At 35.5% G+C, this 21,764-nt stretch overlaps 3 protein-coding genes across 3 annotated transcripts in view; 2 read left to right on the top strand and 1 right to left on the bottom strand.

Moving 5' to 3' along the window:
* Positions 1–1,049: 1,049 nt before the first annotated feature.
* On the top strand, positions 1,050–4,349 carry Nup44A (nuclear pore complex protein Nup44A). The gene is made up of 6 exons (XM_018445627.1): positions 1,050–1,294; positions 1,874–2,030; positions 2,115–2,376; positions 2,547–2,780; positions 2,862–3,149; positions 4,103–4,349. Exons 1-6 carry the CDS (start codon positions 1,184–1,186, stop codon positions 4,266–4,268), a joined length of 1,218 nt encoding a protein of 405 aa, XP_018301129.1. The 5' UTR covers positions 1,050–1,183; the 3' UTR covers positions 4,269–4,349.
* A 457-nt stretch (positions 4,350–4,806) lies between these two features.
* LOC108721225 (uncharacterized) lies at positions 4,807–8,076 on the top strand. Its single transcript, XM_018445641.1, has 7 exons — positions 4,807–5,097; positions 5,295–5,360; positions 5,881–5,982; positions 6,189–6,299; positions 6,374–6,532; positions 6,733–6,901; positions 7,892–8,076. The coding sequence occupies exons 1-7, from the start codon at positions 4,987–4,989 to the stop codon at positions 7,981–7,983; spliced, it is 810 nt and encodes a 269-aa protein (XP_018301143.1). The 5' UTR covers positions 4,807–4,986; the 3' UTR covers positions 7,984–8,076.
* A 1,753-nt stretch (positions 8,077–9,829) lies between these two features.
* Positions 9,830–21,764, bottom strand: part of LOC108721269 (neural cell adhesion molecule 2) — a 227,413-nt gene continuing 215,478 nt past the window's right edge. Inside the window, exons 8-15 of the mRNA XM_018445736.1 lie at positions 21,562–21,692; positions 20,117–20,276; positions 18,080–18,373; positions 15,157–15,465; positions 12,929–13,255; positions 12,054–12,244; positions 10,899–11,310; positions 9,830–10,780 (exon numbers count right to left, since the gene is read on the bottom strand). Of these exons, the coding sequence (XP_018301238.1) occupies positions 11,032–11,310; positions 12,054–12,244; positions 12,929–13,255; positions 15,157–15,465; positions 18,080–18,373; positions 20,117–20,276; positions 21,562–21,692 (1,691 nt within the window). The 3' untranslated portion in view covers positions 9,830–10,780; positions 10,899–11,031. The remainder of the gene's footprint in view (positions 10,781–10,898; positions 11,311–12,053; positions 12,245–12,928; positions 13,256–15,156; positions 15,466–18,079; positions 18,374–20,116; positions 20,277–21,561; positions 21,693–21,764) is intronic.

Here is a 21,764-nt window from a genome sequence, read left to right as displayed (position 1 = left end):
AAAATATCCGGTCATTATCGATACACCTGATCGCATTCATGACGATCAGCCGGGGTGGCCAAGGAATACATTTGCAGCTGCAATTGCACGAGAGCGAGTTGGTCTCGGATAACGGACACCATACGAACGGGTCAAAGTGTTATCCGAAACCGTCTTCGGCCTTACACACGACTTTTGCGCTGTAACGCTAGTTGTTCTAAAGGATCTTGTAACGTAACGTTTAACATAATTAATTAATACAAGAACAATAATTTGCCGATATTTAATCTCTTGTTAAATGAAGAAAGAAGTATATCTGTTCGCTTATAAAAGTTGAGAATTTTTTGTTATATTTTAATAATTTTTTTGCTGATATTTAATTATTTCTATCATTTAATAAATTTAATTAAATTTATCATTTAATAAATGTTTATAAAAATGCCGAACATTGCAGTCAATCTTAATGATCATAAAATATTTTATTTAAATTCCCGATATATATCTATATATATAGTATATATGTATATATATTATAAGATTTCCAGTCTTATAAACATTTATTAATAAATAATAAAAATATTTCCGATCACTTTTACTTTATTATGTAAATAAAACTGCGAAATAAAAGAAGAGAGAGAGAGATATTTTATTTTTCTTATTTGCTACTTGCATTTATAGAAAGTTTCAGCAACTTCTTATGGGACATCCTAGTGATAATATATGAAATAGAATTTTAATATATATAAAATAATTTATGTTATAAAGTAAAAATATTTTTTTATTTTTTTATTAATTTTATATCTGTTTTATATTATAGTTTCCTTGCAGGATAGAGGAGGAGAGAACGAAATATAATATTTTTATTAAATTCTTTAATTTATGATTCTTTAATTATTCTTCAATTTATTAATATTTTATATTGCATGATTGGCAATTAAATCTCAGCATAATTTTAATTAAATTGAACTTTGTGAATGTTGATATTTAAAGGAAGTTTGAAACGGTATAGAGAGCGCTGCCATCCACATATCTTGCGTAGATTCGAGTGGATTCGAGCAAATTCGAGCACCCATAATTCTGTTGGTGCCGACAGACGTCGACAGTATCGATACGAAGCACGCTGTATTATAACCTTCAACGTGTGGCGCGTTTAGTAAACAATCTCTCACGCGAGTGTATATCACTGATATTTATTTCCTTCGCGATGTACGAGGCGCACAGCATCAATGCGGAGCACAAAGATCTCATACACGATATCGCCTACGATTACTATGGGGAACGAATGGCGACGTGCTCCAGTGACCAATTTGTAAAGGTAGAGTAAACGAATGGATAAGGTCTGTTTTTATTCTCCTGCATTAGACTGCACTATAGAACTTTCTTTCTCACTTTCATCAAATATCAAACTTATTTGAAATTGAATTTAAATAAAATAGTAATATTTGTCGATTTGAAGAATGCATCTGATACAAGCAAAACGCTTATGTGAGCATCTATGGATGTTGAAGTGTGTTTAAATTATATATTCATAACACGGTAGACACGACTCACAATGTTTGGGTTTACTTTGACTTTGTTTACACATATCAACTGATTATAAATTATGTATCTATCGTGTTATGAATAACGAATTTAAGCATCAATATTGTAAAGGCTTATATAGACATTTTACTTGTTTATACCTATTCCATTTTAATTTCAAAAAGTGAACTAGTTGAACTATAAAAAACAGACCTGTAGACATACGATTCAGTTTCTTCCTAGTATGCTTTACATACTTCATTATTGCTAAATATAGATATTAAATATATAATTCATAATTAATTTTTTTAAAAATTTCTGTTAATATATATATTTATTTATGAAATATTATAGGTATAATGAAATATTACAGGTTTGGGATGAAGACGAACATGGAAACTGGCATCTTACTGCTTCTTGGAAGGCCCACAGTGGATCGGTATGGAAAGTCACTTGGGCACACCCAGAATTTGGTCAGGTTCTTGCTACGTGTTCATTTGATCGCACCGCTGCTGTTTGGGAAGAAATTGGTGTGATGGATTTTGTTTTATTCTTCCATATTTCTCTTGACGTTATATTCTACTGTTCTCTACATCTTTTCTTTTTCTTGACAGTTGGCGAAGGTTCTGGGCCAGAAGCTCGTGGCAGCAAACATTGGATTAAAAGAACAAATTTAGTTGATTCACGTACTTCGGTCACAGATGTAAGGTTCGCACCAAAGACTTTAGGCCTTCTTCTGGCTACTTGTAGCGCAGATGGATTCATTCGGATATATGAAGCACCAGATATCATGAATTTGAGCCAGTGGACATTACAGCATGACATCAACTGTAAACTTTCGTGTAGTTGTCTTACTTGGAATCCATCTCTCTCCAGGTAAGTGTACTCTTATCTCCTTTTAATTTTTTTAAATTTATGTTACTGATATAAAGAATATAATTTATTACACAATAATAATGTATTATGTAATAATAAGATCTAATGTATAAGATAAAATCCAATATTTTAATGTGCTTGTATTAATATTTGGTAAAAATATACTTTAGACTACATTCACCTATGATAGCAGTCGGTAGCGACGATCCAAATCCTACACTTGGAGCAAAAATCTTTATTTACGAATATTCTGAGAATAGTAGGCGTTGGGTGAAGGCCGAGACATTGTCGAGTATTACGGATGCTGTTTACGATATTGCGTTTGCTCCTAATCTAGGCAGAAATTTCCACACATTAGCTATAGCTACAAAGGATGTACGGATAGTCACTTTAAAGCCGACAGAGTAAGTAAAATTGTTCAAGATTGCATAAAAAAAAATAATAGGTAAGCTAGAAAATAAATGTACATTATTTGGTTTTTTCAGTGAGAGTACACAAACCGGTGTGTCGCATTTTGAAACGAATGTAGTCGCACAGTTCGATGATCATTACTGCACCGTCTGGCGTGTTAGCTGGAACTGTATGGGAACTATTTTAGCAAGTTCCGGCGACGATGGTTGCGTCCGATTGTGGAAGGACAATTTCATTAACCATTGGAAATGCATCTCTGTTCTCAAAGGAGATGGCGTTCCAGCTCAGGGTGCTGAAACTCCCATCGTAGCGACTCCGCCGAGTTCGTCTACACCAGCTCAACAGATGCCATCTACCACCAGGTACTACAAACTGGGTACCATCAGTCATCCAAGTCAAGTACCTTGGCATTAGAGGACCTAATCAATTTATAGAATAGACAATCGTGAATTATTTTGTGTTTATTTACGCACTAGTTTTTACCAGATAGAAAACATAAAAGTGTACAATCGTTATCATGAAAATTGTGATTCACCTATGTTCTCCATCTTTATTGTTTTATTTTGTGTTTATATAATTTATTATTATAATCGCATCTTTAACGTTGGGTTTGTTCTCTGAAACAATCATACATTTACAATGTGATAAATATTACATTGCTACTGTTATACCATCTTGCAGCTTTATAATTTTTATGTTTTATTAGAATTACTCTTTTTATGACAAATTCATCTCAATTATCTCATCACATTGTTTATTAAAATTTTAAAATGTTGCAAAATCACGTAAAGTAATTTATACATAATATAAAGCAGAGTACACGAAATTTCGTGCCTACGGTGCGCGAATTGGGAGGCTCTGATATAAAGTGTACAAACAATTTGTGAGGATATGGGTGGAGGATATGAATAGAATCAGTATGTATTGTTATAGTAAGCTCCGGGGAATAACCCTTAATACGTACTCAAATTTGGAGAAATTATTTTTTCGTAAATTTACTATTAAAAAATAAACGGCGCTTAAAAAGATTTGTAACACGTTTTTCATTAATAAATGCTGTTTGTGCATTACGAATACCTTTTCATTTTCTCCTCTCTTATTCTACTAAAGTTCCGTGTAAACATTCTTCACCACAGTAGTTATTTCTTTCCTAAGGAATATGCGTGCAATGAAAACATTCTTGTTTTATTACCTCGTTTCGTGATGTTCTGTAAATAGTTTTATTCCATTTCGTTAAACTAGGGACTTACTTCGCATTATTAGTATGTGATTTTTTCACTCATATACTCTTAAATAATCTTTATTACTATTTCAGGACTGTAAGCATAGCCACGGTCACGGCGGAGAAACCGACGGCTACCGTCGTGTGCAGTAACAAGTGGCAAGCGCCCGTTATAAAGGGACGCTTTAGTAAATCCGTATGGCTAGGTAATCCTAGCGAACCGACACCGCCGTTGTTGCCGATTATACCAAAAAAATAATTAGAATTATTCGCAATTTAGCAATGTGATTTAGTAGATAATGTTTAGAATAAGCGCGATAATATAAATAATGATTGATTTTAACTCGATTGTGATAACGCGTAAACTAATATACTTTCGTGTGAAATTAAAATGCAAAATCGTTTATTGCATAATCTTGTCACAATTAGTTTTTCATAGTGATCCTTTGATACTACATATTTAGATTTAAATTTTAATTCTATATAATTAAATTTCATGGATCTCTGATTTGCGAAAGCAACCTATTATTACGTGTAGAAATTTCTCTGATAAATATATTTTTAGAGATCTGATTTCAAAAAATTATTTGGCCATTTTATTTGATATATGTATATATCGATTGTCCTTCATCCGAAAGTATTTTACTAATTTATCTTTTTTATTTTTACCTTTTATCCGTTTTTATTTATCCACAAGCTGGAGAACAGCTCAATTTTGGACGCAGATTTATGTATCTATTCAAGTATTTACGATACTGATGTGTATTTGCCATTTTATTCACTGTGTATAGAAAACTTGCAGTAATGAAGATAGCTTCAAAGTAAGCATTCTCGTTGAAAAGGAATTCTTTGAATGTTCAGATCGCTCTTTTCACCATCACCGCCATTACGTTGTCATATTAAAAATATACGCAGAATTTCTGCTTCTATGTGAAAGACGAATTTACGAAGTTAACAGCAGAACATAACACGCATTAATGGCTAGTAAGAAAAAATATGTTGAGAAACTTCCAATGGCGTCATTAACCGAACCAGTGCGAAAAAGCGTTTTAGACGTAATACAATATAATCTTCGCGCCATTGGTTACGTAAGTTGTACTATTTGATTGTTTAATATGTATTTACAATTAATAATTTTTAATCAAAATAGTATTGAAACGGTGACATAAAATTTTCGCGTATAAAAATGTTTATAAAATATTTGTAATATTAAAGTTAAACAGAAATAATACTAAGTTCGTAAAGTTTATATAGTTCATTCTTGAATACATCATTCTCTTTTTAGAAAACTTACATTACGCGAGTCGTTTACATCGGGAAATATCGCGGAACTCATGAAGTTTTACGAAAGGTAGGTGCCAGCGTAAATTGTATATGTTGTTCTTAGAGTTTCTTAGAGTTTTGTATAATTATGACTGCAATAATTTCTGGAAATGAACTATATTTTGAGAAATTATAGCAAATATAATTAGCGACATTACGTTACCCATACAGCTCAGAATTTGCAGCAATATTGTTACAAAATCTCTGCAATATTGCTGCAACATACAATGTTGCAGCAGCCCAAACAACACAAAGTCTAAAATTATGATATAAGACGTCTTTAAGTCTTTTATACGCAAAAAACGTCTTTTGACTTGATTTTAGATACTTTTTGTCGTTTGGGAGTGTTGCTGCAACTTTTGTGCAACTTTGTACTATAGGGGGTTAACAGCAACACTCAACGAAGATAACAAGTAAACGTTAAAGAATTTGTGTTTCTGTTATACAGAGACAATATTTTTATATTTACGAACAGTACTAATTCAAATTATAATCACGCATGTCACGCGATTGAAAAGTATATTTTTTAAATAATTTATATTTCGTAGAGAATGGAAAATATTATACGAGATTTATGCATGGATTACAATAACATGTCCATTACAGGACTATTTCTTGTTTACCCATCATGTTACATTCACGTGTTAGAGGTATTTCAATATTTTTATCTCCATATTATATAACGTTACATCATAAAAGAAGAAAATATTAAAGTAAGTTATTGCTTATTTAAATTTTGCAAATCTTCAAATCGTAAAATTTTTCTTTGATGATTGCTATTCTCATTTATGATCCATCTAGTCGTTACTTTTTTAAGAAAAAAAATGGAAATAAGGCAGAGATTTATTCTCTACAGGCGTGGGAAGATATCATTTATAAGCACTACGAGCTTATGTACGCCTTAGACGACGATGAATGCAAATTCGGAAAAGCAATTCCTTTGCCTTCGTATCATCACGTTCATCAAGTCGGTGGCCTGATATGTGGTGCATGTGGATATACATAAAAAAAAGATTGCGCATACATATATTGCACTTGCAGAGATTCTTCTCAGGATGGTGCCACGTCTACATGATACCGCCGACTTTAATAGGGACGTTAGAAGCTCATACATTGGACGACATTCTAAAGCAAGTCTCAAACTGTCTAATAAAGGTGTACACGTTATGCGAGTATATTGCAAACGCGGTTCACGAAAAGGTTCGCAATTTTACAGAGATCTAAGGGAGATATAAAGCGTCCAACACTCTGTGTGGATGTCGAATAGAGGTTTGATGAGGCTTCAAAGAATTATTGGGGAAGGGGAGGAAAGAAGGATTTTGAATCCGAGATACTAAATATATAAAGCTAAGAATTTCCTCCATTTTATCCCGTGACGCTAGTTTTATTCGATTTTACAGTCGATCGACGCTCAAGACGTGCTACGGAACTTGGGAGACAAAGCGGCCTGGTATCTCCCCGAGAGCACAGTTCTCGAGTTTCTCTTGAACGTGAATTCGCCCGTGCTCAAAACCGTCGAGGAGTATTTGCAAATGTATTCTGATGCGTCGCCGAGTGCATTCTGGGACGGTAAGAATTACACGTACTGACGTACACCGAGTAAGTAAAATGTTAGTTGTATGCCAGTAGATTCCAGAAGATTATTGCACTGGATTGACATCGATTTTATCTCGTATTCTGCCAGTAGTGCCGACATAATCTTACGACAGATTGCCAGTAGAAATTCTAGCAGAATCTGTTATTTCGTAATCATTTAAACAGAACATGTAATGAAATGGAATAATAATAAATTAAGAATAACAATAACTGAACAATAACTGAAATGATAAATGATATATTCTAAAATTATAAATATATATTACATGATTTCTATCAATCAATCTACTATTATATTTTATTATATTTTTGCTGGCATTCTATCATTGAATTTTATAACAGACACTGCAAAATCTGTTTTCGATAGATTTGCGTATTTTATATCTGTGAATTTAACAAAGAAACAAATGGGTTTTATAACGTTGGTAAAAAACTGATTAAATCATCGTTGATTCGCGCGAAGATTGCCGCTGAGAAACACAATAATCATGCGAGTCGCGTGAATAAAAACGATTATTTATTTCAGAATATTTACAATATCAAAAAAACGTTCTGGGGTACATGAGACTCGTGTGTATGTGTGTATGTGTGTGTGTGTGTGTGTTGTGTATGTCGGAGATAGTCCTAAACTAAGTACATATACAAACTTCAATGTTGTCTCGCGCAAGCGGCGGCTGGTCAGATCCGATCTCATTATTATTACGATATACAGGCAGTGACGCATACGGAACAGTGTAGCAATGCACTCTTACCTTTAAAAAAAATTAACAAAAAAACAACATCCCCTTGACATGTCTCGTTTTTCGATCGATACTTAAGTTACACTGAAACGAGTGCGACCGACGTCGATATCATGTTTTCACTGAGGATTAACTGCACGATTCATGCGCGATTGAACATCGACACTCACGTTAAATCTTCCAGTGTGTGCTGGCTGACAAATATCGTTTAATCGTTTTGCAGATAATAATGTCTGGCCACCGCCTTGCGATATTATGCCTCGCGACGCGTTCGATGGCCGAAAGGTTCCGGATCACCGGAACAGCGAAAAGTAGAAATGTGCCCTGGAAACCAACTGTCGCAAGCAAGATGCGGAAAAATGATGATTTATCTTCTTTCTTTTTCTTTTTACTCTTGATGTTCCCTTGGATTTAACGTGTTGATAAAATGGAATTAATAAATATATTTTCTCAGACAATCGTGTCTTTTCGTTAGAAAAAAATCTATTTATTATTTATTAAAAAGTTCACACCTTTTCTCGTAGTATAGCGGGTGTATATAAGTAATATCATAAACGTACGAACGAAGCATAGAAAACTTTGGCAGTTTGGATCCAGGTTTTATTGTACATTTTTTCGTTCCTGTGACATTTCCCCGTCGTCGGATCGCAGAATCTCTTTGTTGCAATGTTCTTTTATATTGTATACGGCTACAATCTCTATGTGTGTGCAAAAGTTATAACAAGGGGAGGGGGGAGGAGGTGGAGGAACGCGCGTATCAATTGCGTATCAACGATTACTAAAAATTCTCTTCGACAACATACACTCACAATGTTCCGACATCAATTCCATTAATGGCAGTAATAATAATAATCAACGATTCATCTCATTTTTTTTTTTAATGTTAATAGATCTTCACGGGAGCGACGCGTTAACGTAATATCTAAGCGATCGAGAAAACAACGTGTTCGCCCTAGAAATTCTCGTGACAGCTTTCTTACGGCTCATAAAATCTTCGACTTCGCCGTTTTCTACATTCCTTACACATCGAATAATTCGCTAAGTATCCCCGGATAATCACCTGTCGTTTCCCACGGCGAACGGAAACGCGGATGCTTCGTCCGTGTGTGAGGACCGTCTCCTCTGCATATTCATTTGCAAGCACGTATAACAGACTGCAACGACGACGCGACTGCAAACAGTCACAACCTACATTCCCTTTATAGTCAATTTGCGCGAAGTTCCGATCTGGTAGACAAATACCGTGCTGCTTCAACGAAACTTTTGGCTTTTGGTGACATTGCCGTATCAAAAGAGACAGAAATCGTGACTCCGTTCGAAGATAAAACTCGCTTATAGAGAAATGGAAAACCATTTAATGCTTAATAATTAAAATGTAAAAGGAACAATGCGATGAAAAAAGTTAAGTAACTTTCGCGCTCTCGAAACACGTTTGAAAGAGTTTCATCTCGTGTTCCAGTTCTAGTTTCCTAAACTAGATCGATATCGCTGCTTCAGAGAGCGTAAAACGCGCTGTAACGTCAGAAAAAATTTGCGATCATTTATCATCGGATTAATTACGATTATGTTATCAAATTCTAGAACGATTAGATACACGACGATCTTATTTAGATATAATACGTGAACATCGAAAGATATCTCTCTCTTCTTCTCACGCTGTATGAAGGGCATTTTGACTCTCACGTGAGTCCTTGCAGTCGCAGAAGGATCGTCGCTGGCATGGAGCGTAAATCCTATACGCGAAAAATCAATCTGTACAGATCGAAGCAAAATACGGGGTATTATTATCACTTCGCGCGAAAAGGAGAGACTTCTGACGCGCGTCTCACGTAATAATATAGCTGAAATGCATCAGTAATCGACTGCTCGATATCAAGGGAAAGGCTACATGGTCAATTTTCGCCTTACTTTTCGCGAGTTAGCAACCCGGATTAGCCAGAGGGCCGCTCTAATCAACGATGAGATTATCCCTGTATCGTACGGAGGATATGACGAGGCGCCTTTCGACGAACCTTCGTTTCTCTTTTCTTTTTTTTTTCATTTTAAAGCTATATGATACAGAGAGGTCGGGAAACCTCTGTCAAATGAAGTTACCAACGAGAGTCACAAGCGTCGAAACAGGCAGTAAGTTAGAAGTGCTATCGCGATTACTGTACCACACTTTTTTTTTAATTGGGGGCATCTCTCTATATAGAGTAAGATTCAAGACTTTGAAAAAACAACGTTCATCATACTCGGTACATTTACTTCGAAGGAAGTCGTTACTTTATACATTGTACAAGAGATACTTAATATTACGATGAAATCCAGAATTCTGCAGACTGAGACGAAAGCGCGACAGGGATTCTTTTATTTTTTTCTTCTTCATCATTCTTTCTTCTTTCTTCGTCTTTCGTCTCATTACTCCGCTGCTCTTCGTACACCTCGTCTCGTACTCGATTCCCGCGGATGGAGATACAAACGATATGTCTCTGACAACTTCGCCTCCCCCCGTTCTCTCTCCCGTACCCGCGAGAGTTCCGCTATTTCGCATTTACGCATTGTCAACGTTATAAATAATTATGTCGCACGTGCGGCGTGACGCGACGGTGATGATCATCCCCCTCAGTGTACGTTATTCTGGTCTGACGCCTCCCCGACGACTTTAACGCATATACATATTTATACTTACATCGACTAGACAAATTGTACAGTGTTGTGTTCATAGTAAAAGTGGGAATAAATCATTAATATACGCGACTCGTACAAAATATCTTCCGTGTCTCGAGGTATGTACAGGAGTATGTGCGGCAAGCTAGTGAGCTCGCGCACACGCATATTTTCGTAAATTCACTCTCTACCATATGAGGTGCCCGTCTTGGTTCCACCGGGGCTCGATCACGAGGCTACGCACGCGAGATGAGAGAAGCCGGCAGATCAGCCGGTCGGGATGTTCGTCGTTTTTCAGTGTAAAAAGGGCACTTGATTCAACAGAGAGACGCAAATAGTGACGTTTGTCATGGAGTGAAAACATAAATCCGTCGAACTCAAACCGGCTCGCACGCCCAAAGCGTTCCGGACGACACAAGCGATGTCGGAGGAACATTCCAGTTTGGTAAAAGGAAACATCCCTCTACAAATCGTTCAAAGGAGACATCTCAATTTTCAGATCTAAATAACGATTGTCCAAACGTCTTTTGGAATTTAAATTGAAGTTTCATTCCTAAAAGACGTTCCAATCTTCGCGTGACCTGTAGACATCTCCCAAACGTTTCCTGGGACGCTCGTGTCATCCAGGATCGGCGGCTATCTCGCGATTGACAATGGCGTGATTCACAGCAACTCGCTCACGCTGCAGGTGCAGGCCCCGTGGTGGGTGTAGGGTCACACAGAGCTCTCCCTCTTGGCCATTACCACCGGCGTGCCTATCGTCGCATCCTTCTGCGTCTGGATTGCTGGACAACACTGGCCGGGCACTCGTGTCTCACAGTCCTTCGTCGGCAGCGTGCCGCTCGGACAGGTCCTGGTGACGACGCCCAGACCGGCGTACAATATCGGAGGACTCATTGTCATCGACATCGATTGAACGCTTTGGCTGGGCCAATGTTGCCTGGGCAGGGTGCACATACCGCTCTCATAGACGTCGCCCACCATCGGCTGAAACTGAAACGTGTCATTCATGATTTTCATTATAGCTAGATTTTCGAAGATACATCTATGGACTATTGATATACGGTCATATGAAGTTATATATGTAGTTGTTTAAGAGAGAATCGCAAGACATTATCATTGTATCTCATGGATATTCAATTTAATTATATTTAACTAAATAGGAAATGTTTAATTCGATCTGAGCCGGTCTTATATAATGCTAATATTTCGTTGTGAATTTATATAAATATTTATAAACTGCGCGATAATTTCATTTATAGTGTTGAAACGTAACACTTTCGATCATATATGGTGTTGAAACATGATGATAAATTAGGATCTTAAACTAGGATAATATCACAAATTAAATTTTTTATAGTATTTTTAAAAACGTTTAGTATCATCAAATTGCTTGTAAATTTAATTTATGATATGTGTTTTAAGATTGCATTTCAAGAAAATTAAATCGATATACAGTTTATAGAACAGGATATTCATAAATTTTTCATACCGAAATATTATTAAGCACTAAGATCCAGCTAAGATCCAATTAAGGCAGTTTCTTATTTAATTATGTTTTTACGTATCGATTGGAAATGTCATTTATTGTTTAATCTAATCCTGAATCGTGCAATCATCCTTTTAATTGTACGATACTCAATTGTTATCGATGTAAGCTACTTTGTTATTTCGTTAAATATTTATACGAAATATTTGTACGACATTCACATTATCAAATCTTTAATGGAACTCACGCTTTTGTGCTTCGTCGACAAGTTGGAGAACTCGTGCAGTGGCATGCCGTTGCGGATCGTGCAATATCCGACGTAACTGCTGTGTCCGCTGATGGAAGTCACCGTTGAGTGCTCCAGAAGGCTTCTTGATGGTGACGTTTCGATCGTTGATACCAGACGTCTCTTCCTTAAGTATTCCGACGGCTCATCACCTGCGCAAAAATTTCACGACAATTTTACAACCACCAAATTTCGCCACGGAGTTTTACGACCGTATAAACACGAATGAGAAAATTTCCGAAATAACCACGTAAAATGAATGGAAGCGCACTATTGGCGAGATTTTCTTTCAATCTTGAAGAAAGTGTGCTTTGAAATGCTTCACTGGCAAATCCACAGGGAGGACATGGAGGCTATGCTATAAATATTTAAAAAAATGAAAACTTCAGGTTTTCAAAAATATTTATACATTATATTTATATATTTTTAATATTTTTGAAATGCTTAATCATAATTCTGATATTACAATTATATAATAATTAAAATAATTTAAATAATAATTTAATATTATTAATTAATATAATTATTTATACCATTATATTGTTTCACATTTGATTTTTAAAAAATTTCGCTTGTGGCCAAATTTCTGATTCCGTCAATGAGATATTTTATAATTTTAAATTATTTTATATAAATTGCATACTCTTTAATTTACTATATATATAGATTTGTAATTTGTTTTTCTAAGAAAAATTATATTTAAAAAGATAAAGATATATATATTTTCGATTTTTGTTAATTTTTTCTTTCAAGTTTTTCGTTGTAATGTGATTTTTAACACATTTTTGTAGTTTTACCAATTTTAGAATTAATACAGAAATTGCGAAGATACGAACCAGTAATCTGCTGTGGAATAATGTCAGGATTCTTCTCGTCGCTTTCGCTGAGATCGCCGCTAGTTTCCAACTTTCTGAACGGGCTGCTGGGATGCTTCTCGTCCGCGAGCAAACTGCATCCCTCTCGGAATCGTAGTTCCCTCTGTATGGGAACGGCCTTCGTCTGCTTCGCGTGATCCTCCATCTGCGACTTGTTCTGCTCCTCTACGTGCGTGTGCTGAATCCGTAAAACGACCATCACTATAACCGCGACGATAATGAGGGCCATCACAACGCCGATCGTCACGCTCAGCATCGGTGTCAGGTTGTCGTGCTGCCTCGGTCGTTCTGCAATGCCCACAATCGAAGAATTGAGAATGAAAAGTAATCGATATCGAACACAAAATCGATATGATATTATCATGTAATTATTTTAAACAGCTTTTAGTTGCATGCACTTCAAACACAAATGACATTCTCTTTAATCCTTAGTACATACGATGATTTTCCAGTCCTTTTACAATGGATCATTCGTGTCTAGATTAATTTTCATCATTTTAACAAATATACAAAAATTATTAATTAATTCTCACATATACTTTAACACCTTTAGAAAATATTTGTAAGGTTGTGTATTTTAAAAAATTGTATACAAACGTTATAATTAATTATTGATGCTTCGTTTTTCGAAGAAAAAAAATATACAGGACATGAATAACACAATCGTGTATACTACATGTTAATAAAAACACTTTTAAGCACTTTTTAAAATTTAAACGAATCGGATTTTTAACGAATTACACGATACAATAATAACATGCTACACAAAATGTTAATAACGCAACAGACACGGCTTTCATAAAAATACAAAAAGTATCTGGCATAGGTATCACGTTTGGCTTGTTTGCACATCCCGAAATGCAACGAGTAATGCCCTAAATACAGCCGGCCGCATTTTATTTTAATAGAGATATACATAAAGCATGATCCGGACATCGGTAGTGGACGAATTAAAAATTACGATAACAATCGCATCAGGCAAACAACGGGAAAATTGTCCGATAGTATTAAATCGCCAATTCCTGACCCGATTTTTCGCGTCGGGTCATAAAAACGCCGGGAGCTTTTTACAGGGCTCGCCCGACGAATTAATATTGAGTCGATAGCTTTTCATCAATTCGGCCAATTGGCAGCTTTTCGCTCGCATTGCCTCATCGACGTGAATTTTTCCGTAATTATCTAAATCTCTGTAGCCTTTTGGGATTAATATATGTCGTATAACATCGGACGCGCATGAATACCGCGTCATAAAAAGAAAAACACGCTACAACAACAACCGCGCGCGCCGCATACAAAATTTGAGGATTTTAATGATTATTTCTACATACAAATGGTAACTGAATTTAAGAAAATAGTTGTATTCCCTATAATTGCGATTGTATTTACTAAATAAAAACGTTTATTTTATTTACCACATTTATACTTTAATATTTTATTATATTAATATTTGAAATTATCTAATTTATAGTAGTTTTGCATATTTAAGAGAACTAAGGCTATTATTACTAACATTATAGCAGTAATAACCATAAAAATGGAGCTCCTAACTATAATTATTTTACCATGCAAGTATAGTCACAAAGATCAAACACTTTTTTCTCAGTATATAATATTATAGAACGATATCTCTCGTCGATTAATTGTAATTTTAAAATCAATTGATAATTTTATTTGTTATCAAAATCAATTTATAATTTTATTTGACAGGGACTTTGTTTCGAATTGTATAATAGTAATTTCTTTTTTCAAAAATACGATACAGTCGCGTGACTTTTTACGATAAAGAAAATTTTGTGGTGCGAGCAAAAAGATTTGAAAACCATATATACACTATGATGCGAAGACTCTTGAGTCAATACTTTCTCGCAACTTTCAAGCAAATCGAGTATCGGAGCTTGTTCAAAAGATATCGAAAACTTCGGAGTTGTTAACGTTACACAGCGAGTATAACAGGAATTTTTGAAATATTGAACGAGTATCAATTTACTTTAATATACAAGACTACACGTATCGGAACATATCTTTTTAATTCCATAATTTAATTCCATTAATATCCATAATACATTTGTATGCGCATATTTCTCGTTAAATACTTCAAGTAATTCGATTCTTAGCGTGAGAATATCATATGAAAATAGCGTGATTACCGGTCTCGGTTTCCAGAAAAAAAAATAGGGGAATTTTCTCACCTGACTCGGACGTCAGTTGTTTTTCCGGTAGCCTCAAAGTACCGGCCTGCACCACCATTGCCTCGCTACGACCCTTGTCGTTGTAGGCATAAATGCAGGCCTGATAAAGGGCGCCGGACTCCAAGTGAGTGACGCTGAAGCGCGGCACCGGCGACGTCAGATTGGCACGCAACTCCTGGCTGTTGCTCTCGCGCACCTCCAGCAGAAAGGATTGCGGCAGGCCGCCGTTGAAGCCCTCCGTGCACCGCACGGAAAACGAGTTGGTCGACGTGTTCGAGGTCGTGCAATTGTGAACCATGTCTGGTCGACCTGTCACGGATAAGGTTCGCCTGCGTTTTAAAATGCGCCGCGTGCACGAGAGACTATTCACGCGCTCGTAATAGCTCGTAATAGCCACAAAACCACGATAATATCGCGGGGTAATTTTTTCTTTTAGATTTTCTCCAAGTGCACCCTTTTGATAATCGATGAAATTTTGCGCGTCGGCATTATTAAGTAAGACGGATAACAAGAGAGAAAATAGAATGGTGAAAAACGATTATCGAAATTAAAAAGCTACAAAATCAAATTATACGTAGTGATAAAAATTTAAAATATTGATGAGATCGACGCTGTATATATCAATTTTTTTAGGAAATAACTATCGGAATCTCTTTCAATGTTTTAAATAACTGTTAAAACAATATTGTTCGAAGCTTTGACAGGTTCAGATTAAAATATTATATTTGCTTGTCTCCATTTGGCATTGGCCAAACAAATTGTAGAAATAAATGAATTAACGACGTAATATTAAAATATTTTCATTTGGAATGGCAACAACAGGAAAAACCTTTTTCGATTGTTAACAATTTTGCGTTTAGATTAAATAAAAAATGTAAGACAATTTTTTCCATTCACCTTTCAATTTTATATATATTTCGCAAAAAATTGGCTTGTCGCCTTCTATTAAAAATAGTTAATGTTCAATATAAAAGCTACATTTTTCTATAGTTTAGAAAAATGGGATAACTTTTTCTCTCCCAAATCGTGCAGCTCTAAAGCCCCCATATAGATATATTCGGAATCGGAAAATTACAAATAAAAAATATGAATGAAAAACAAAGTACGAACGTAAAAAAAAAATTGCGTAATAATAACTTCCCCGTAGTTTCTCAAAGTTTGTTTATTTCTACTTTTTACGCTATATTAAAGTGCGCTGAATTTTAAGCGAAACTAATTACATAAGTACAGCGGTAACTCTTCAGCGTCAGCAGTTTCTGCAGTTTACTCCAACTTTCAATGCGTTCTTTTCTCGTGCCGAAATGATGTATAGTTTCATACAGAACACGGCGCAGAGGGGGTAGCGTTGTGTAACATCGTTTCGCGTGCGGTAGATTCGCGAATCAGGGCGTGATAGTTGCCCTGTAAATCCAGCGCACGATGCGCTGGTGCATACAAGCCACTTGTAACCGAGTCGGCTGTAAAGATATACGGTTGTCTGGCTTTTTTTCCGTAAAGGCATTAGAGCCGACGCGACGGTACATTTCGCGGCTCGTAAAAGCCGGTTAAAAGGGCGCGAACGAAATGATAACGGCATATTACGTCGTGAAGGGACAAGAAAAAGAAAGGGGGAATAAAGAAAAGGAAATAAGCGGGAATATGCCCGAGTTGTTTTCACGTTTATGGTTGCTGAAAAATCATAGCGCGCATCAGACACCTGCTACCGTCTCTCGCGGTGTCCCCTTTTTACTCGCCCACCATTGGATTCGTTTTTTTTTTACGGTGCGCGGTACGAGAGCTGTTTTCCTCTATATCCGGAATACGCTTATCCTTGTATACGCGTACACGCGTTTTCTTTGTAACGCAATTCGATAGTAGGATCCGCGAATCGCAATTAATTGGTAACTCGAGAATCGATACGCGGCGGAAATGCCGATATGAGAATAACGGGGTAGCCAATGCCACGGATGGATCCATTGGGCTTACATTAGATTTTTTTAAGTCGAATTGGAATATAAAAAACAACAGTATCAAGTTCATTTATTGTAATGATTTGTTTGATAATTGAAAGAAACAGATATCTTTTCTGCTATCATGTGAATGCAAAGAGAGAGAGAGAGAGAGAGAGAGAGAGAGAGAGAGAGAGAGAAACATACAATGTATTAATATTCCTTAAATTTTATATACATTTCAAAGACTTTTGATATTCAGAGATAATTCGCGACTTCATTATCACGTTATCTGATTCATGTCGCTATTATAACAATACTAATTGGAACTAATTATAACTCGAAGCCTTCGAAGTTTCTCATAATTGGATGATTTTATTAAAACTCATACACAAAAAAAAACTGCGTCTTTCCAATTTTATACTAAGATTCGAATTAATTATTCAATTACGCAAATGTGAGACTTTAGAAACCAGGAATAAAATCCAAATTCTAAATTAGCATAACAGTTACAATTCCCGAAAGATTTAAATCCCGAAGGATTAAAGCTATTAACTTTATTGTTAGTTTCACTAATTTACGAAATTTTGTAGGCTAATTAAGCATAGGATAGAAATTCATTTTGTACAAGTATAAATTTTTAATATGCAAAATATAGAGAAAAGATTTTAAAATTATCATCCACCGGTTCCTATCATATTCTTTTTTCTAAAAAAGGAATTTCTTTCCATTTCCTATCTATTCATTTTCGCTCTCGCCAAGGGGAGACAATCATAAATTAAAGAAGGATTGGATTGAATTAGTACGAGAAATATTACCTATCGATTTAATAAAAAAAATTGTTTGTAGTTTGCATAATTTTGTTACGCCACATCTCACGCAAACTCGTCGTGGTGATCAATCTTCTGGTCTAAATCGAAAATTCACGCTGCGTATCGGCAGATACGTCGCTTCGCGTTTTCACGAAATATGATGTGAATGCAGAGATCCCTTACCCGCCGGTATAATGTGATATACACAGGGCACTTGTTGTTGCCCGATGTGATTGCTGGCCCAGCAGAGTAACGTGCCATAATCTAATTCCGTCATTGGTGTGTATGAGACGATGGAAGATGTGCCAGCTCGCGCGATATGGCCGGCCGCAACGTCGATACTCTCGGCGGAGTTATTGAAGGTCCACTTGAATTGCACTTCCGGCGGATTTGCATCCACTTGACAGGATATATTCGCCTTCTCCTGTTTCGCTACGCCATGGACCTTCGTCTGGTTCGGCTTGCACGTAGGGGCGACTGCGGGAACGAACGTCGAACGTCACCGATAAATAATTGGGGCGCAAAAGATACGAAGGATATCTTGTAAGGCTCGTGAATTTCTTATGCTATCGTTAAATTCGCTGGGAATGATTTACCGATACTTCGCGATCTATTTTAAGTTTCTTGCAAAGAGCTAATAAGGTAAACTATTCGATTAATAAATAGGATGCACAATTATCGAGATATTATTGTTATTTTAGTTTACACTATTAGAAAGATTTCTTAAGAAATGGCTTAACTTTTCTTATTAAAAATATCATTTCGAAATTAAAAAATTTTTATTATCCTGATAATTCAGTCACAAATTATATTTTTAAAGTATTTCTATAATTTTTTAGACGTGAGAAGTCTTTCTGTCATCTATTTAAATGAATAAAGTTTAATTTGCATATTTTAATTCCAATGCTAAATAATTCCGCAATAATAATAACAGAGCTAAAGTAAAATCAGGATTTAAAAATTCACCTCAAAATCCACTTCAATATTACTTTTTTAAATAATTGGTCAGACAGTTTAATTTTCAGTATTAAGTAATTTTATTATTAATCAAATTAGACATTCTCCAAATCAGCTTTATCCTTTTATTATCTTCTTTTACAGCTTGCTGGATAAAGTGTTAATAATGCGCTTATTGTAATTTTTAACTGGGAATTTCTATATTAAATATATGCGAGCTTCACAATAATACGCTTTGCGTTTCGTATACCCATCTGACTCGAAGCTTTCAAATAAATTCAAATATTGATTAACAAAACTATTGCAAAATATTTCGATATCGCATCCGATAATCTGCACGCAAACGAATAAACAGCTGGGTATCCTGATAATATTGTACACGCAATTCGCGAGGGACGTATAGATATACGTATATAAGCCAGAAATTAAAATTTCACAGCGGGAATTTACGCGAGTATCGAATCTTTACTCATTATAATCCATTATTAACTGAAGCCGATCGAACACGTTTCCGTTGAGAATCTTCGTACCATCGTTTCGTTATCATTCGCATTCTTAGTGCGATAAATAATCCGAATTATGAATGTAGCTGCATCGAGAAGATTCAGTATAGTATTTAGTACTGTAATAATCCGAATAAAATCGATAAGCATTAACAACCATATTTCAGTATACGTTGAAATATGATAAATAACTCGAATTATTACTTAGCTACATCAAGAGGATTTAGTTATGTACTTAGGATTGTAATAATCCGAATAATAGATTAAAATTGGTAAAATATTAATGTCCACATGCTTCATTATATTTGTTTGGCATGTTTTTTGAGCAAATATTTTCAAAATATTTGCCTATTAAGATTAAAATGAATCATTCTGTGTACTGAAATATTTTTGATCTATTTTTTTACTTTGTATTAACTACAAAAGCATTACGATACAGTTAAAAAAGATATTAAATAATAAATAATCATATAAAAAATATGAAGATTAAGTACAAAGTTGTAAACACACAACTGTAAAGTGAAAACGTCTGTTATTTGTATTACTGACAATCATCATATAAACATTTAGTATTTAAATTCAATTTGACTTTCATGCTTCTGTTTATCACTTTGTACTAAATAATGAATCAGACTTAAAACAAAATTTCTAATTTAATTTATACGTTCCGATGAACACGAATAAATTCTCCTTCGCTGTTGTAAAACGTCTGTCCTATTCAGTATTCTATTGTTAACGCTGTAAATGTAAGAATACGTACACATCACGTTGAGATAAAAAGGCGAGCTCTCGCCGTCACCCTCAGTATTGTATCCCACGCACGTGTAATTGCCAGCGCTTTTACGATCAACTCCCTGCAGCACTAAACTCTGGTTGCTGATTATGATGCCCTGCGTGATGTTGTGATGAAGTGCCTTGCTCTGAAAGAAGCATAATAATTGGTCTCTCGCCATTACATTAAACGGGCTGCGTTTAGGGGCGAGAATTATTTTCTGTATGTGTATATGATACGCATACACGAACATGAATAAACCGTGGTGATACAACCTCTCGTTCATCAAAGACGAGAATAAGAAGATAAGAGTGATCATCGTGACAGGGGTGGCGGGAAGTTATTATAAAAGTTTGATACTTCGAGCGTCGAAGTTTATATTCGGTTTCAACGTAAGTCGATGCTTTTGCGTGGCGCACGAGCGAATACAGGCATAATCGAGCTTGTTAGTTGGCGAGAGACCAATCTGTTTACGACACTCGGGTTTTAGAACTTTCTGAGAGCGAGAGATACGGACGAATTACTGGCGACGAACGTTGTTACGCATTTTCGAGATAGATTAATGATAATTCGCAGCAAGGTGGAGTGAGAGAATATTTGCGGAGATTACATCTCCGGAAAATGATTCACAAATATATCCTGATTTTTTTTCAGAGAATCTTCTCTGGGAAATATTTTTCTATGTACCGAGAAACCTCGGTATAATTATGATAAATTCTACTTCGCGCATAGATGCTGTACGTACGCTAATTGGTTAACGTAAAGTTGATTCATTAAGGATTAAACTTTTAAATAAATCTTGCTGAATAAATTATTGTAATTTCAAGTTTTGCGTCTTTGATTTCTCTGGTAAATTTATTTCTTGAAGAATGTTTAAATCAACTTGTTTTTATCATTTTAACAGTCAGTGATTTTCTGAATGTTTTCTATCTCACGTTTCATTTTGAAATAATTAAGATTCGTAATAATTTAATACATTATTGAGTATCTGTATACATCAAACTATGCTACTAAATGAAATCTCTCTATTGATTATCTTGTCCACTTTTGCATGCATTTATTTATCTCTGTTTATATTGCCATTGCTTGTCTTCCAAAGTAAGGAGATACTCCAAAGTATCAAGTACTCGGAAACCAAAACAACATTTATAGCTTCTGCCTGAGTAATAGCAAATTTGATTGGACGCACTCAGTGCGATTGATGCATATAAAGACCATTGTACACAAATTGAGGTAAAGATGTGTTTGATACAAATATAGAAATGGATTAAATCGTGAAATACTCAATAAATTTTATTGTGTTGTTGGTAAAATCTATATTTTATAATTCAAATACTGTATTTCACTTTTACACCCAGAAGTCAATGTACATTGGCTTTAATATGCACTAGTGTGTTCAACCGAATTCACTATAAAATCGTGTTCTCGCTCACCTGATGCCGCCATTCCACCTTGTACACCGACGGCTCTGCTTGTATGAGACAGTCGAAGTAGACGTCCGTGCCCTCGCGTATAGTATTAGGCTTCAGCGATGTGCCGAGCTGGATCTGCGTTTCTGGCGTGTCTGCGAATCACGACCTTCGATAAATCGTCAAAATCGACCGGAATCCCCGGCGTCTGAATAAATAAGGAAAGA

The sequence above is a fragment of the Mycetomoellerius zeteki genome, unplaced genomic scaffold (assembly GCF_001594055.1).
Source record: "Mycetomoellerius zeteki isolate Tzet28-1 unplaced genomic scaffold, Tzet1.0 scaffold164, whole genome shotgun sequence".
NCBI classification, from domain to species: Eukaryota; Metazoa; Arthropoda; class Insecta; order Hymenoptera; family Formicidae; genus Mycetomoellerius; species Mycetomoellerius zeteki.
This window is presented reverse-complemented; position numbering and strand designations above follow the sequence as displayed.